At 39.1% G+C, this 18486-nt stretch overlaps 1 protein-coding gene across 1 annotated transcript; it reads left to right on the top strand.

Annotated features, from left to right (window-relative positions):
* The first annotated feature begins 4898 nt into the window (after positions 1-4898).
* On the top strand, positions 4899-15432 carry LOC149085749 (eukaryotic translation initiation factor eIF1-like). Its single transcript, XM_089232145.1, has 3 exons — positions 4899-5117; positions 7997-8154; positions 14955-15432. The coding sequence occupies exons 1-3, from the start codon at positions 5084-5086 to the stop codon at positions 15099-15101; spliced, it is 339 nt and encodes a 112-aa protein (XP_089088271.1). The 5' UTR covers positions 4899-5083; the 3' UTR covers positions 15102-15432.
* The last annotated feature ends 3054 nt before the right edge of the window (positions 15433-18486 follow it).

Below are 18486 nucleotides of genomic sequence, written 5' to 3'. Positions count from 1 at the left end.
CATCTATATTTCAGAAGTGAAGTGTAATGATTGAATAATAGTACCGTTGGTAGGCTTGTTGCTCTCTGTAGCGCGATCGCACCTCGAACTTGAGAGCCACAGTAAACCAACTTCAACCGACTACCACTGTGGCGCTAGTAGGGTTCAGTTCGCACCATGATCTTCGCGATGAGAGTCAGTCACTCGACCACCACAGTCTCCTTAAAACCACCTGCAACGGTTCTAACCCGTTCGTGGGTACACAAACTTCTTGTGTTCCTTGGAAAAAAAAGATTCCCAGTTCGAACAGCTCAGAAATCGTTCACACCACCATACAAATTACTTAATCACTGCGTATCATTACTAGTCCAGTTTTTACCTTACATTGTATGATCCGCTCTTATTTACCTTTAGATCCACTTTTTTATTTTACTCTAGAAAGAAGCGTGTAGGTCCAATCTTATCTTTATTAGAGCATAAATAATATTAAAAACTCAAACATTATACAGGATCTTTCTTCCTACCTACCATTTTAGTTTTATTTTACTGACGATGTAACAGTTTCTGGCTAAAGATTGAAAGCGAAATTAATTTCTGGCGAGAACGAAAAAAAAATGAAACACAAAAATCTGGATGCTACTGGTAAATCCGACATTTCTGAGAACATGGAGAAAGAAGAAATATATAGGTGAGTACCTTTATTTTCTCTAAATTTTAATCCGATACACACAATGTTGACTCCATTTACTGTGGCACATGTTTGAAAAAAAATGCAAAAAAGTATAACCGTTTTTTTTTTCCTTTCATTAGTTCAAGTTCAACTTGGCATCTACCGTAGTTTTTAGTTGGGGCGCAGGTTCCTTGAACGGAGAAAGTGGAACTTGAGGCTGATAGTTTCAAAAATCATTCGTAAAATGGTTCATAAATGAAAAGTTTGAAAACACCAAAATGTATTTTAACCACAAAAAACCGAACATTTTACTATTCTGGTACGTAGTTCACAACTTCGGGATGTGTAGAAAGTACGCAATATAATAATAGCCCACCCGTAAACATTGAATGAAATTGTATGAGGCGAATGAGAAGGGAAAATTTGCATTTTCTCTGACTAAACCAAACTTGAGAGGAAGAAAATGAAAGAACACACCAATCACTTCCAGACCCCTGCCAACTCTCCCGCTTTAGGCGGGAGACTCTTGATTTTTCATCCTTCCTCCTGCTCTCCGGATTTTGGCAGAAAATTAGATTTTACGCGAGCTTTCACGTTGTCGTGGCGTCAATAATTACCGTCGTCGTTAGGGAAAACACCCATAGAGGACAGTCGTAGTCATTTCCATCGAGCAGCCGTAAAAGTGTCTCTGTGACCGCATTTAAGCAACTGGCAAAGACGCGACTTTGTTTTCGTAGCATTAATCGGCAATCATTAATCAGGGGAATGACCTTGGTTGCCAAAATTCCTGTGTAATCGTTATTGTATTCCATTAACAGCCGCGCGGTAAACACGTTTTTTTTTCGTCCGCAGCTTTGTAATTTGAATTTTTTAAATCGTTTCTTCCGATTAAACATCTTCAGAAAGCAAATATAAAACTTTAAGCTATATACAGCTAAATATAAAGCTTTTAAGAATTCATATACCCAAGATTATCAATCACTGATAGCATCCACAAAAGGAAACACATACTTTATGAACAGTATGTAGATGTGATTTCTCTATTCTGCATGGAAAGACTGACATGGAATTATATTCTTCTCCGGGGCAATGCAGAACCTGCCTTGGGGGGGGGGGGGAAGAGTATGTAACTTTTTCTTAATTTATTTAAAAAAAAAAATTTCATGAATTTTTTTGATCGAGTATATGAGTGTCGGGGGGGGGAGGCCCTCGGGAGAATCTCCGGATTTCTGGATGGATTTCAAAAGTTGGCACGTCTGCACTTCTAATAGTATTGAATGTTGAGCCATTGAAAGAAGGTAGGCTAGATGCACTGAGATATAAGGAATATTTTATATTACGTTTCCTAGTGGCTAGATGGGAGGAAAATGATTCTATTTTTCCAAATTTTGCTTCCCGACTCGATTTCGGTCAGTTGATCAACAAACATCTGGTTTTTTGTTTGTGAATTTGACGAAAAGCGGAAGAATGACTTTAGGAGAACGCGAAGAGACCTTTTTGAAAATTAGACTAAGCATTATATTCGACCAGAAAAAAGAATGTAAGCTATAGGGGCGACTCGGGACAAAATCTATTTGGCATCTCGGATTTTTGCACCTCCTGTCTATCCCCTCTCTATAGTCCTGAAATCCTTCGGCAGGGTCCCTAGGCTCATGGACGGAGATGCGTGGGGGGGGGGGGGCAATGCTCCCCAGCATCAAAGTTTAAGTTCACTGATCTAATGTATATATGCATGTATGAATTGACATCATCGTGCCCCCACCCAGACTTCTAAGTCTATCTCCGCCTATGCCTTGGCTGGATTCTTTCGCGTTCCCCTAGACAGATTTTCCTTGGGGTGACCCCAGTTACTTTATAGCGTGAAGAAAAAAAATAATAGAGTCCCGGGAGATGAGGCTCCGTCAGCCCCACCGTTGTAGGCGCTATGCCCCTCCCCATAACTTATCCCAATAATTCCTCACAAAAAAACTTATTTTTCTTTTGAAATTTTTTCTATGCTCTTTCATTTTGGATTCATCCCCCCTCTCCAGAACGGACAGAAATCGTTTTCTTTGCCCAATGAAACTTTTCACCACAGACTTAACACCTCTCTGGAGGGGTGCCCTGTACTGCTGTAGTGGGTCGCATGGCTCAAGAGTCGCCCCTGTACTCTATCAAAATGGACAAGTGTGTCCTTTTTGTTTTCCCAGAACGGAAGCAAACGAAAAATTCGGTTTCTCACTGTTCCGGTGATCCCTGGAGTGCCAGAAATACCTTTTTTGAAATAAATTTCTTGGTAAAAATGACCTCGTTGTACATCTTTACAGGATATGTGATGGCTCACCAAACAAAGTACTGTTTTAAGGATTAAGTTATTTGTTATCTGGCATTATTAAGAACGGTAAAATAATTCTGGACCAAAACAAGCAGAAAATCTGCTTCAAAAGCGGGATATATGGTCACAACCACAAACGATAATTGTCACGATAAACTGCTTTCTTCTAAAAAAAATCGGGTTTATCCATCACCTTCTAAAGCAGAAGCTAAGCTAGCTGAAGATGGCGCTGGGTTATCTCGAGGTGCCCTTGACTGAAGCCCTGCCAAGGTCACCTTTAGGGTGGGGGGGGCATATGAGGCTTCGCACCCGGACGCATATTTCGCAAATGCACCGCTATTCCGCGGTGTTTTTCGTAATTTTTTTGCACACAGCCAATCGCGTTGCTTCAACCTCTACGATAATTTGCGTAACTCTACGATAACTATTCCAAATAACTATTTGAGGTTCACACTTCTCGTACGAAAATATATACTCAAGAAAATATGATCAGCTTACTAATTCTGTAGTTTTTCAAAATGTCCCACCTTTTCTATGATTGACGTCATCCTCGGATAAATTGACTATCTCTCCGCTATCCATACAAAGGTGTTTAACAGCTGGCTGATTCGAAGATATATTTTGGGAAGAGAAAATTCAACTGTCCCTGCGGGGGAACCGAACCCACGTCCAGTGCCGTCTTAAGGCATGGGCCCACCCGGGCACGGCCCGGGGGCCTCAAGCGAAGAGGGGCCTCACAGAAATGAGATCTGCTTGAAATTTTCGAGAATTTGTTTGGTAGGGTCTCTGAAAAATCAATTGGCCCGGGGGCCCATGATACTCTTAAGACGGCCCTGCCCACGTCCTTCCATTTTCCGGGTGAACGCACTAGACTACAGGGGTAACGAATATCTCAATCTTTTTCCTTGGAGCAGAGGCAGTTGAATTTTCGACATTACATGACATTTTATTTTACGTCCTTTATACCTACAAGGGCTTTAGGACCGCTTTAAAACAAAAATTTACACTATGTAATATACATGTAAATATGTGAGTGCATATACGTATTGTGAATACATGAATGCAAAATTTGCATTAAAGATGGTAGAATTTGCACAAACCTTATAACCACATAAAAAAATATCTCATTTCACATCAGATGTGAATACAGAAACAGAAAAAAATTAAAATTAAACGCAAATTAAAATGTTTCATGGATAAAGATATTTTTTGAAAACATGAACAAATTGTTCAGCATTCGCCTTTAATAAACTCATCCAAGACAAACGATCGACATTGGCAAGCTGAATTTTCTTTCCCACAAAATATATATCATCAGTAGGGTGACCATACGTCCCGTATTTCCCAGGACTGTCCCTGTATTTTCTGTTTTTTTGGCAAGTGTCCCGGTTTTTCCCGTATTTTGCACGAAGCCTACTTGAATTTTTATTTATTGAAGTCAAAGATTGAGATTATTTTTCAACTTATAAATTATATTACCATAATCACAACTATAAATGAGAATATTAATCTCCCATATTTGTCTTAGTGAACGTTTTTTTTTTCGTGGAATTCATTTTAATCCACTGCAATTAGCAGTAATGCTGCATTTTCCGCCATTGTGACTTTTCCGTTATTTCAACAATATTTGGCAACTTTGTTCGGTTTTGGCGTCATTTTTGGCGATAATTAGCGATGTCCCGTATTTGTAATCCCAATTTCCCGTATTTCTCTCGAGCAAATACGGTCACCCTACTCATCAGTCAGCTGTTAAAAACCTTTTGTATAGTCAATTTATTCATTGATGTTTATTTCGTTATTCAATCAGAAATCGTTTTAGTTCGTGTCGAAGAAAGAGAAATCCCTGTTGATTGGCTGTTGTCAGAAAGAGAGAAAAAAAAAAAAGACACTTCCGTATCGAGGCGCATGTGTCGCCAGCTGTTCAGCAGTACATACGTAGTTTTTATTTTGAAATTACAGACGACAGACGTCACGTTTTTAAGCCTCGATCGTTTCTCTCGTCTGCGTAATTTCTGTATACTAATTAATTACCTTTGGAGATTAGTTCGAGGAGCCTCGTCTTTCTTTTGTTTTTGCTATTAGTCAGGCTAAATCAGCTGATCGATCCCGACAGGAAATCTATGTCTACCGGTATCCAGAACTTGAACACTTTCGGTAAGGAGAGGCCTCTATTATATTATTATTACGAAAAATACGTCTTAATTATTAATAACTAGAGCCCGGAAATTCAGCCACTGAAAATGGTCGAAATAAGAGGCCACTTAAACTGCCTAAAAAAGGCATTTTTGAAAGGAAGAAAACATAACTTTAAAACAAAGGTATTAAGGGCCCAAAAACTAGCTAGGAAATTGGTTGCACTTAATCGGTCTACAGTTGTAATCGTGACTAGATAAAGGTTGAAGAGCTGTGCCATAGAGCCCCCTAGGGGTACTGGGATACTTCAGGGGGGGGGGGGCACAGAAGAAAATGGAGAAAGGGGCTATGACAGGTGGTTTGGAGGGCTGCAGAGAGCTGAGAAGAAAAATTAAGGTGACTATTCACTTACAGAATCTAACAAAACCAGCCATAGATAGGGTATGGACCCACCCGTGCCTCACACCTACATTTTGCAGCAGAATCCCGAGGATGGGGTTTTTTTTGCAGGCCCTCGGCTACATTTTGCGCAGACCCCTCGTCTATATTAAATTATAGTGTGAAAAACAAAAAAATATGAGAACCATATCAGGCCCCGGACTGCAGTTCTGTCAGTCCCACTCTTGTGAGGCGTCGTGCCGGGAGGTCTCGTGTCCATAAGTGGATCCCACCTTATGATATTTTGTATAGTACAATAAATTTTGAAAATTAATAGGAAATATGTAGGCTACTTATTTCTAGCTAACTACGGGACTACCATAGCATCACTTTGCCTAAGGGGCCCATGATGCTGAAACGGCCCTGAATAGAACTCGGACTAGCGGGGAGCTCAATAAATTTCAGGCCAGTGGACTGGAGGCAAATCTTATTTGCAAAATTTTCGTTCAGTATAAATTCACTGAAAAAATCAATTAAATATGTATAAAGGATTTTGCTTCTAGATGAGGGTCGCAAACTCTAGGTAAGACAGGGGAAGGGGGGGGCACGAGAAAAAAATATGGTTCAAATGGGGCCACGGGCAAAAAAAGGTTAAGAAACACTGCCATAGAGTATGCAATCACGTGAGTGAGCAATTTGGAGCGTGAGCAAGTGTGTGAATGACCAAAAGAGTGATCTAGAGCATTGATTCTCAACAGGGGGCCATATGGCCCCCTGGTGGTACTGGGATACTTCAAGGGGGATCATGACAGGTGGTTTGGAGGGCTGCGGAAAGCTGAGAAGAAAAATTAAGGTGTGAAGAAATAAAGCTTTTATATTAGTGACTGGACACTTATACAGAATCCAACAAAACTACCCATAAAACCAGGGCATTTTATGGCATGGACTCACCCGGGACTCACCGCCTACATTCTGCAGCAGGTTCCCTAGGATAAGGTTTTTTTTTTGCAAGGTCCCTCTAGATTAAATTTATAGTGTGAAGAAACAAAAAATGATGAAAACCATATCAGGCCCCCCGGACTGCAGCTCTGTCAGTCCCACTCTTGTGAGGGGGGTCATGCCCGTCGGTCTCGGGTCCATAAGTGACCCCACCTCATGATATTTTGTATAGTACAATAAATTTTGAAAATAAGTAGGAATATATAGGTTGTTTATTTCCACCCAAGTGTGGGACTACCATAGCATCACTTTAGCTAGGGGGGCCCATGATGTTGAGACGTTCCTGAATGGAACTTGGACTAGCGGGGAGCTCAACAAATTCTAGCCCAGTGATTTGGAGTGATTGCAAAATTTTTGTTCACTATAAATTCACTGAAAAAATCCGAATACGTATAAAGGATCTTACTTCTAGATTAGGGTCGAAGACTCTGGGTAAGACACGGGAGCCAAGAGAAAAAAAATGTGGTTCATAGGGGGCCACGGGCAAAAAAGGTTAAGAAACACTGATCTAGAGCTTCTGCAAATATGTGAATGATCAGAGCATGTGTAAATGATCAAAAGAGTGACCTGTAAATCAAAGAACCGTGCCAGTGAGCAGGGTCGGTTCTAGACATTTTTCAAATGTAAGCAAATATTTTTGTGATAAACCCCCTCACCCCCCCCCCCATTCAGTTGCTGTATTTTGCTGGATTCAAGATCCAGCCCTGTCAGTGAGCGACCAAAAAAGTGACCTAGAGTGCAGTGTGCAAGTAAGTGACGGGTGATCAAAACATTGAGCACGGGAGTGACTTAGACACAGGTGTACTTGCGGGGGAAGAGGGGGCAGCGTCAAAGGTGAAGTTAGCTGATCTAATGTATACAGTCAAACCTCGTTAATGATTTACTCTTGGGAGAGTAAAAATATGACTTACTAGGCGGAGTGGCTCGTTAAACGGAGTAAGCCATAGCTGTGGCAATTCCTGCCTGAGGACAATTGGGACTTCCAAAAAGTGACCCGGTAAGCGGAGTGACGTGTTAACCGGGTGACACACTAACGAGGTTTCACTGTATATGCATGTATGAATCGACATAATCATGCCCCCCCCCCCCAGAATGACTGTACCCCCAGACTTCCAAGTCTATCTCCGTCTATTGGGGTGGGGGGGACAAGCTGGTTATACTACAGAGTGGCGAATTCACAGAAATAGTAGTTAAGAAAATTATGAATTTAGGACTAGAATGAGAGAAGGGTGGCAAAATTTGTGTAGCCCACAGGTCGAAAAACCATAATGTGCCTCTGATTGAGACGTTGTTGCAGCAGACGATAGACATTTCGAGAACATTGTGATGCGATTTCCGTGGGCGGGGGAAGAAACTTGACCAAATCCTATGGATTTTTTTTTTCTGCTCGAGTTAAACTGTATTAATAGCAACAATGCATTACAATTTTTTTTTGTGAACAAGCGGAACATTGCAGTGTAATATGTATTTGTCGTGATTGCCCTCTTCATTCTGACAATGCCTTACCTTCTGTGTCACGATAGATCCATTTGCCGATGCCATCAGGGCGGATGAGCAAGGTGGACAGGACAAACTAATCCACATCCGAATCCAGCAGCGCAACGGTCGCAAGACACTGACCACTGTTCAAGGGATATCTGATGACTATGACAAGAAGAAAATCGTGAAGGCTTGTAAGAAGGTCGGTTCTGACTCTTTCTTGTTTTCTATAATTCTCAATTTCTGTTGCATCCAGTTGGCAGTTTCGAATATCTCTGAATAAGACTTTTTTTTCTGAAAGACTCGTGATTAGAGCTCTTGTTTTTTAATTGATGGGAGCATTAAGTAAAACAGGCATTGGGAGTGGGGGTTTTGTACAGACGAGGGTGATAAATGTTTGGCTAGTCAAAGTAGATTTGCTTAAATTTCATCCCTCGCCACCTTCCAAACCATGGCTTGACTACTTGGAAAAGAAATTTAGGGGCCAACCAGATTTCTGTGGCTGCTTAAAATACACTGCTTATTCCTGCAGGGAAAACAATCCTAAATAATGCCACTTTGGTGGCCGAGTGGTCATAGTGACAGACTTGAATCATGAGGACCTGGGTTCAAACCCCTCTGGTGCCAGAGTGATGGTTGGTTGCAGTTGATTTCCTGCAGTTCCCCACTTCGAGGCATGAAATGAATGTGAGCCGATCTCCCCATTAAAAAGTCTTGTCACAAAGAGCAACAGGTCTACACACAGTGCAAATATTCAATCATTATATTTCAGAAGTGCGAAGTGTAGATGGCAACACTGAAAAATCAGACACAACACTATATATATATGCACTCAGACTGTTAGGTATATGAATTCGCACTTCAGGCAAAACTCATTCTGTAGTAAATTTCCCATGGTGATAGACCGGAGTTGTGCTCGGTTTGAACAAAATAAAAAGTTGTAAATAATAAAAAAATATATATATATATAAATGACAACATTAATTATTTTCAACTTGAAACAGCACCCCCACATAAAGTACTTAATATCAAGAGTATGGTGAGAATAAACGGACATTACTGTAAGACAGGCATCTTCAATCCATTGCTCGCAAGCCCCACTGTTCTCCCTGAAGCGTCCACTGTGCTCAATGCTCTTGTCAGATTTTGTGTTTGCGAGCACTTGATCAAAATTCCAATTAAACACCTTGTACCAATTGCATGCAAAGCATGGATTTGGTATGTCAAACTTGCCATAAGGGTGCTCTTCTGTTGATGAGTACAGGCAGTGCTCGTGACTGGAAAAAGGTTAAAGACCTCTGCTATAAGAGAGTGAATAATTGGGCAAAAACACTAAAGGACAATATGTGTTAAGCAATCGTGGTTTGAGGCTGTTCAAATTGTATCGCATTTTGTCGTTGAGGTCAGGCATCAGTTCACGATCATCAGCAAGTGTTAATGAAGGGTCTTGTTGGACAGTCAGTACACATCATATGCAACAGTAGCACACGTGGTGCTCATTGTATGGGTTTCGGAAGCCAAAGGTAAATTCTCTAATCTATAAGATATCTGGGTCTATAGAACACTCCATATGAACTAACGGCAATTTAGAAGTAATTAGTGTAGAGTCATTTTTTTTACTACACTATGCAGATGGGAGACTCGGTATGTTGCTTTACTCTGGTTTTTCATAAGAAAATGGGTTAGGGGCCGTTCAAGTGTTATGTCAGCAAATTTTGTGACTTGGGTTTGAGCGGGAATTAATTCAGACATGTGGCATTGCAGTCTTAAACAAAAATTCATGCTTCCGGGGGAGAAATTGGTCAATTAACATTCTGTCTGCAACATTCTTTACAACATGTACCAATTCGTTAGAAGTTTTGCAGAGGAATATATGGACGAGGTGCATGTCTGGTTTAGTAGTAGTCCGATAGCTGAAGACATAAATGTTGACATTCTTGTGAAAAAGAAGACTGGCGCATCCCTCCCAAAAAAATTGATGCCCTTGATATTTCTATTCATTCCCTGTTTGCGAACACCATTTACTGTGGGTACTGTGGCGTTGCAGTCATGAATGAAAACATGCGCTTCTGGGGGAAAGAAATTGGTCAGTTACCATTCTGTTCATATTCAGTGATGTCATATATTCTTTCACTATTTGCTTGAATAAAATTTGTGTCGTTTATTTTTATAGTGCAAGGTTGTAGCGATTTAAATCAACTGATTTGAATCAATTTTTTTTTTTCAGATATGAAAAATTATCTGTTGTAATTGAATAAAATTATTTATGCAGCGCTAAAGTGATTTAAATTTTTATTAAATTATTTTAAATATCAATTTATCTACTCATAACAATATAAAATCACAAACTCGAAAAGGGCCTGTTGCTAAGCAACCGAGTGACGGAAGTTGGTGAAGTTTTTGAGTGACAGTTTTTGTGTTACGGAAGTCGGTTACGATTTTGGGTCGAGTTTTCATTTAACACCTGAGGACATCGGGAACCGCTTGATCTGTAGGGATCAAGTTTTGTGCACCCAGAGGTATGTGTACATCACCAGTGCTCCCAACAAACAGGGTCCGGATACCCAGGGCAGGGCATTGGACATATCTCTTTATGGGGAAATTGACAGGTTTCATTTTGAGTCGAGGATGAATACTTGCTTCTCATTGCGCATTATGCTGCATTGCTTATTGTGGCACTGCAAAAATAATGGTGCATTACTGATTGCGGTGCATTGCATATTGTAGTGCATCTCGTGCTGTATTGTCCATTGCAATGGCGCGTTTAATGCGTATTGTGGTGCATTGTGTACTATAGTTATTTTTATAGTGCTTTGCTTATTGCGATGCATCCCATACTATGCTGCATTGCTTATTTGTGGTGTACAATATTACTGATTACACACATTACTACATTACTGATTGTGATGCTTTACGTGTTGTAGTGCACTGAGTGCTGTATTGCTTACTGTAATGCAGTGCTTATGGATTATTGTGGCTCATTGCGTATTATGGTGCTTTGGTTAGTGCGATGCATTGCATATTATGCGGTGCATGAGGTATTGTGCTGTATTGCCTACGGTGGTGGTGTATTTGTTATTGTGCTGTATTGCCTATGTTGGTGGGTGTATTTGTTGTTGTGCTGTATTGCAGATGGGGGTAAATTATGCATTGTGTCGTTTTGCTTATTGTGGATTATTGTGGCTCATTGCGTATTATGGTGCTTTGGTTAGTGCGATGCATTGCATATTATGCGGTATTGCGGTGCTTCTTATTGTGGTGCTTTGAATATGGTAGTGCACTAATTTTTGTGCGGTATTGCCTGTGGTGGCGCATTGCTTATTGTGCTGCCGATGATGGTACAATAAGCACTGTGCTGTATTGCCGATGGTGGAGCAATAAGCACTGTCCTGTATTGCCGATGGAGGTGCATTAAGTATTGTTCTGTATTGTTAAATGTGGTGCCCTGATATAGTGGTGCATTGTTTTTTGTGGTGCCCTTAATATAAGGCTGCACTACTTATTGTGCTGCATTGCCTAAAATGATGCATTGCTTATTGCACCGAATCACAGATGGCGTAGCATTGCGTATTATGCTGTATTGCTTATTGTGGTGCATTGCGTATTATGCTGTATTGCTTATTGTGGTGCATTGCGTATTATGCTGTATTGCTTATTGTGGTGCATTGCACATTGCAGCGCATCGCATGATATATTGCTTACTGTAATACAGTACTTTTTGCATATATTATGGTGCTTCGCTTATTGCGATACATCGCGTATTGTGGTGCATTACGTTTTATGCTGTATTGCGGGACACTATAAATAGTGGTACATTGTTATTTTTGGTGCATTGCGTATTGTAATGCATCGCATGCTGTATCGTTTATTCTAATGCATTGCTTATGTGATGCATCGCGTATTGTACTGTATTGTGCATATAGTTATATGTATTGTAGTACATCGCATATTATACTGTATTGTGCATCGCATATTGTACTGTATTGCGCATATAGTTATATGTATTGTGGTGCATCGCGTGCTGTATTGCTTATTGTGGTGCACTGCTAATTGCATTATAGTGTATCGCATACTGTATTTATCATTGCAATGCAGTTCTTAATGCGTATTGTGGCGCATTGCTTAGTGGGCTGTATTTCTTATTTTGGTGTACTGCAAATAGTTGTGCATCGCTGATTATAGTGTATCACTTGCTTATTGTGTTTCAGTGGTTTTATGGTGTATTGTGGTGCTTATTGCGATGTATAGTGCTTTATTGCGTATTGAGCTGTATTGCTTATTATGGTGTATATTGCGTATTGTTATGCATCGCGTATTGTTATGTCGATACTGGTGCTTTGCGTGTTGTGATACACCGTATATAATGAATCGCTACTTAATTTGCTGTATTGCTCATATGGTGGTGCATTGCATATAGTGGTGCATTACTTATTGTGCTGTATTGCCTATCACGTATGTATTGTGGTGCATCGAGTATTCTGTTGTATTTATGATGGCAGTGCATTGCTTATCGAAATCAGAATGGGAAACTGACAATGAATAACTATTTCGCTGGCATTTGGAGTGCCTGAGGAATATTTTGCTTTATAATTAAAGAAGATGTGACGAGTAGTTAGCTCCATTGGAGGAGTTGGAAGAGGGGGGGTTGGACGCCGTAGGCGTCAGGGGGCTTTGCCCCCCCTAGTAATACAATATATATATTAATATGTATATCAAATATCAGAGATGCCATAGTCGTACCAATTTAGCTGATAAATGGTTACCCAAGATTTACAATGATGAAGTTAGAAAATGTAAAGTTGACTTAAGAAATCAAAAATTGCATGGCCATGGATGGAAGGATATACATAATGAATAAATTCTGTGTGTTATCAAACGGTATGGTAAAGCCATCCATGTTGATGCTATTGACGCATCTGGCTTATCACATGCTGGAAAATATTTAGTAAATGTGGTTTTTAGTTCAGTGAAGTCAACAGAAGAAAACTTCAAATGTAACATATCAAGTTTTGTTACTGCAAATATGACTTCTTCCAGAAAGACTGGATGAAAGGCTTGGCTTTTTGGGACTTACATATTGGTACTGTGCCCACATTTTAAACTTGTTAGCCGAAGATTTGGTTAAAACTGATGTAGCAAAGTATGTTACAAGTATATTTAGATACTTCCGCAATCATCTCTCAAAAGCATGGTATTATGTGTAAGGTGGAAGTGCATTAGTCTTCCTGTAGAGGTATGATGGAATACTTATCGTGATTCTCTTGAATCTTATGTTAAAAATTCGCCAGTTGTTACCACAGTTTGTGAAGACTACAAATCTCAGATGAAGATGAAGTGAAATCTAGTGAAGTCATCTCTAGTGAAATCTTAAATATTGATTTTTAAAAAAATCTGAAGGACAAAATTGCAATTCTGAAACTAATAGCCAAAATTAACGATTTTGTACAAAGGAACATACAACTTCTCCATAGCTGAATGTGTATTGGCATGGAAAAAGCTGCAATTGAAGATAAAAGAAGCATCAACATCAAACAATAAATAGGTTTTGTCATCAGAGTATAAAAAATATATATGAACAATCATTAACAGATACACACATTGCTGCATTTATTCTAAGCTCATCAGTGTTAACTTCTAATACCATAGGAATCGATGTCACAAAAGAATAGAGAAATAAGGGTCTTGAACTTTAACAAAAATGTGGCTCTGGTTTCTGGCAATTACATTAGTCTTTGGGAAAGTTGGAACCATTTCATGCTAAAAAAATTTTTTTTCCATCCTAAGGTTGTTGATACAATGTCTGATTTTGAGTGGTGGAATAGTTTTTATAATGTTTTGGGTAAAGATGCAATTACAGAGAGCAATATGTAAACATGCTAACTACAGCCAAATCATTGATGCCTGTGTTGAAAGGACTTTTTCAAGGTGCAGTTCATTCCAAACAGCGAAACAGGTTAAGATTAGACAAAGCATTCAAGCTAGTGTTTCTTATAAAACAAATGAACAATTATTCACACAGGGTAAAATTATTTATTACTTGATGTAAGATATCTATCTATTCAAGAAGTGTTTTTTCCCCTTTTCTTAATAAAATGTTCTGAAATATTTCACAAGTGCGATTATCTTTAGTTTGCAAATTTTTAACTAGTCATTATTTTTGTAAGTTTAAATTTCTTTAATTTTATATTCTTTAAAGAAATCATAGATTAATGACTAGTGTGTTAGTAATATATATACATATTTTTTATATATTTTGTTTAAAAAAATCAACCACCCTGACGGTGTTTCAAAAATAATCGTCCGATTAAAAAAAATCATAACTATTCAGCTTTTAATTCGTTTTGATCGAATAATGTATAGGGTTTGTCTAGATTGGCTTTTCCCACAGTTAGAAACCAATTCGGATAGCTTCATTTTCCAGCAGGATGGGACACCACCACACTGGAGCTTGGACGTTAGGGAACTTTTGAACAATCACATTCCTAAACAATGGATCAGCCATATGGGACTTGATAATTCAGTTAAAAATCGCTGCCTCCAAGATCGCCGAACCTGACAGTGTGCGATTTCTTCTTGTGGGGGTTTATAATCGACTACATTTATGTGCCTTCTCTTCCAGCTGCATAACCGTACTGAAGATACGCATAACAGCAGCCGTGAAAGCAGTGGATGCAAACATACTCGTAAAAGTTTGGGACGAATTTGACTACCGCATAGCCATGCAGTGCATCCCAAGGTGGACATATTGAGCACCTTTAATTTTGTTTGTAAAAAAATGTGATTAACCATGTAATATGAAATTTATCTTAACTATGTTCAATATTTTCCGTAATATACGCATTTCAAATCGGGTGATTCTTTTTGAAACACCTTGTATTTTGTAAAACGAAAGGTTTAAAACATTTTCGAAGCCTTTGTTTATCAGAATATTTGTCATCCTGGAAAATCTTTGCGTTTTTTTCAATGAATATATTAACGTTTTTTCATATATTTCGTTCGTAGGAATTTGCCTGCAACGGTACTGTCGTAGACCATCCGGAGTATGGTGAAGTGATCCAGCTGCAGGGCGACCAGCGCAACAACATATGCCAGTTCCTGACCAAAGTCGGCATCGCCAAGGGAGAACAGTTGAAGGTTCACGGTTTCTAGAGGACACTTGGCTTCCCTCCTTCTTTTTCCCAGTTCTTTTCTTTTTTCCAATGCGCAAGAAATAGTATTTATTGAACAAAAATAGAGTCTGCACCTCTCAATCATTGTTGCGTTGTTTATGATTTCCGTTATTATATATATTGTATAGCGAAAAGAAAAAGAAGAAATTGTGTTTTGTATGATGTATGTCAATAGTTGATTTTTAGGGTTTTTATGAACGAGAAAAAATTTTTTTTTAGTTGCTGATGATGATTCTTTCCCGTCTGTTATATAGTAAAGATGTTGTAGTTTCACGAACAAATTGCTCGAAAAGATATTATTTATGAAAGCTCTTGTGTATGCTGGTGTTTATTTTTGATTTGTCTTTTTTTTTTTACTATGCGCTTGGAATTTGATTATCACGACAGGAATATCTTGCTATTAAGAATTGCGAAAGTATGGCCAGATTTCAACAGAGAGATCTTCAGGAGATGTGTATGTTTCGTTGAGTGTCTGAAGAAAACACAGACTGGAATGGGAGATTTCAGTCTGCGGTTTTTTTTCTTCAAATAGTATGGTCTTATACTGTTGTGACATGGAGATTTGCACTTCCCAAGTGCATTTCGCACATGTTAAGGTTGTGAAAAAAAGACAACCGAAAAATTGTCATAGCCCACAAACATGTGGATAGTGTATCTCACCATATCTCAAAAACCTATGTAAATATATGAAAATTTTAGAGCGATAATTACAAGTGGAATTAAATATTTTAAGAGAAAGTAATTTTAATGAGTGCTGCACTTTTTCAAAAAAAAAAATTGTTGAAATTATACTAAATGTCAAAACCTGGAGAAAAAAGTGTAAGGATAATTGAAAATTGTGTGCAAAAATTGTTTTAATCATGAAAGACCTTTGTCCCAATAATCTGTCATTCGGGATGCCATTGATAGCGATAAGCCATAAATAAGTATTTGTGTAACCATTTTCCAAGTTTGTTTGATGACTGCAATAAGGTCATGTTTGTTTTCGTGCTGCATACCATTTCTACACCCTTCATGAGTCAAGTGCTCTGCAGGATTAAGGAAGACTTCTCAATGACCACTTCAGTGGTTGCATCTGGATCGGCTTCAAACACCTTTTGGATTTTGAAACACGTGCTGGAGCATTGTCCTGTTGGTACAAAAACTATCTAAAAATTATGAGAGTTGCCTCAGGAAACAAATTCCGCTAAAACTGTCTTGATATGCCTTTATTTTTAAAGTATGACTCTCATTGGCAGAGCGTAGGTCAGTGATATTTAAAACCACTGAGTGTTTAAATTGCCTAATCATCAAAAACATCACATCGAAATATACACGATGGTTTGACTAATTCACATTGATTTTGTATGTGCTGTTTTCATACCAAACATTTGAATTTTTCATCACATAAGGCAGTTTGATGTGCTCAAGTCGAGTTGTATGTCTTCTGAATATCGTTTTTTTTTACGTAAAACTGGAAAAAATTGTCTTTTTTGACAAATTGCTAAGGCTGTGCTCATAGTGGAGCAGAGAGGTACGAGAATTTCGACTACGGGAGAAAAAAAAATGCATGGGGTGATGATTATTTTTCCTAAAAGAGGGATTTTTTTTTCTAAAAGGAGAAACGTACAGGTTTGTTCAAGTCGCGGCCTTTTTCTTTCGCCTCACTTCTCAGTGCGGCGACTTAAGAGAAAGAAATCACCTTGTGCAAGCTGTCAGTTCATAATTCTAAAATTCTCGAGACTCATTTATGAAACTTTAACCAACTGTCTTCAATCTTTTGATTCTCCGAAATTTTATCACTGGGCATCGCAGTTTCTCTGAGAGCAAGTACTTTGCCTTTTCAGTGTCCACTTGTAAATTTCGGAATTTATTGTATTGTCCACTTGTATCACTCGGAAATTTTCATATATTTGCTTCCTTTCTAGTTTTCGAGATGTGACGATTTTTCGGTTATGCCCAAACTTTTTTACGCCACCTTAACCTCTAGGCTGCTCTCAAAAAGGCTGAGTAAAAAAAAAATTCCCCTTTTTTTCCAGTTTTATGTGAAAGATGGTATTCAAATTACGTAATTCGTCCTGTAATCCCGTTCGTAAGCCGAAGTATCACTGTTCAGTGTGAAAACTAAGACGGAATCGAAAAGTTTTTTTCATTGATTAATGTTTTGTGTGTGGGGAGGGGGGGGGGGGGTGGTGGTTGCACCTTTTTATAAAATGAAAAACTGGATATGTATAGAGAGAATGGCTTTTTCTCAGCCCAAGATATCAAGAAAACATTTTATGGATATTATGTTGAGAGGTTACTAATGAGAGTTACAGCGTCTCACGCCATTGTGTATGAAATAAAGGAAGGCAGGGTCGTGTCACCAGTGGTGTAGATGGTAGCATGTATGCCAGAGGGCCTGGGTTCGAGTCCCGGCGGCGACAGGATGACTTTTCTTTCGGAGTTCACCTCAGCATAATATCCAGAAAATGTTTCCTTGATGTTTGGATATTATTTCAGTCGTTTCGTACGGGTTTCATTGTATCACTTTTCTGTTGTATTAAACAGATTTGGGTTCGAACCCACAACCACCAGCAAAAGAGTGATTGGTGGCAGGCACTCGAGCACCATTCAAAAACGTACAAGCAAACCTGTTAGGAAATGGAGAAAAACCCCCAGAAAATATATATGCGTACACACCATCTATACGTCATATTAAGAACTTGTGTTAAAAAAATTTTTGAGCAAAAACTCGGATCACATCCTTAAATGATGGAGTACGATGTTACGCTCATCATCCCTGTATTAAGGGAGCAGGGGTATTCGAACTCGGCGCCCTGGTGGTGCTCCAATCTTTGTCAGGGGCGGCGCGGTGACCCTGACAAAGATTTTCGAAGCGATTCTTTGTTAAACATCTCTGGGGAGCTAAGGCATAAGCATTGAATGGGGGAAAAGGGGCGCCGCGGGTGGAAAAAGTGAGAACTCCGGCGGGCTAACGGTTAAAGAGATTACAGGAATGTCCCAGGAAATACGGGCTGTATGGTCATACGAGAAAAAAAACGCTGAATTTTAACTAGACAAAATTTCCAATTATGACAATTTCATAAATGGCGGAAATGAAACACCGTTACCGCATGGCTAAATTTATTGAATGTTCGAGAAAAATACTTTTTTTTACATAAACCTAAAAATGACTCCCAGAAAATATGGATCATATGATCATTATGATGGTATTGGCTGTTCTCCCTTGGCGATGCCGATTTTAGTCAGGAACTTGCATATGTTGTTGTTGCGCTGTCCGCCCTCGCAGCTGGATCACTTCAATTTCGCCATACTCAGGGTGGTCTAAGACAATACTGTTGCAGGCAAACTCCTAGGGACCAAATATGTGAAATGAAAGTTAA

The sequence above is a fragment of the Pholcus phalangioides genome, unplaced genomic scaffold, assembly GCF_987345545.1.
Source record: "Pholcus phalangioides strain wild (caught in Gottingen) unplaced genomic scaffold, Ppha-v1.0 ptg000005l_1, whole genome shotgun sequence".
Lineage (NCBI taxonomy): Eukaryota > Metazoa > Arthropoda > Arachnida > Araneae > Pholcidae > Pholcus > Pholcus phalangioides.
This window is presented reverse-complemented; position numbering and strand designations above follow the sequence as displayed.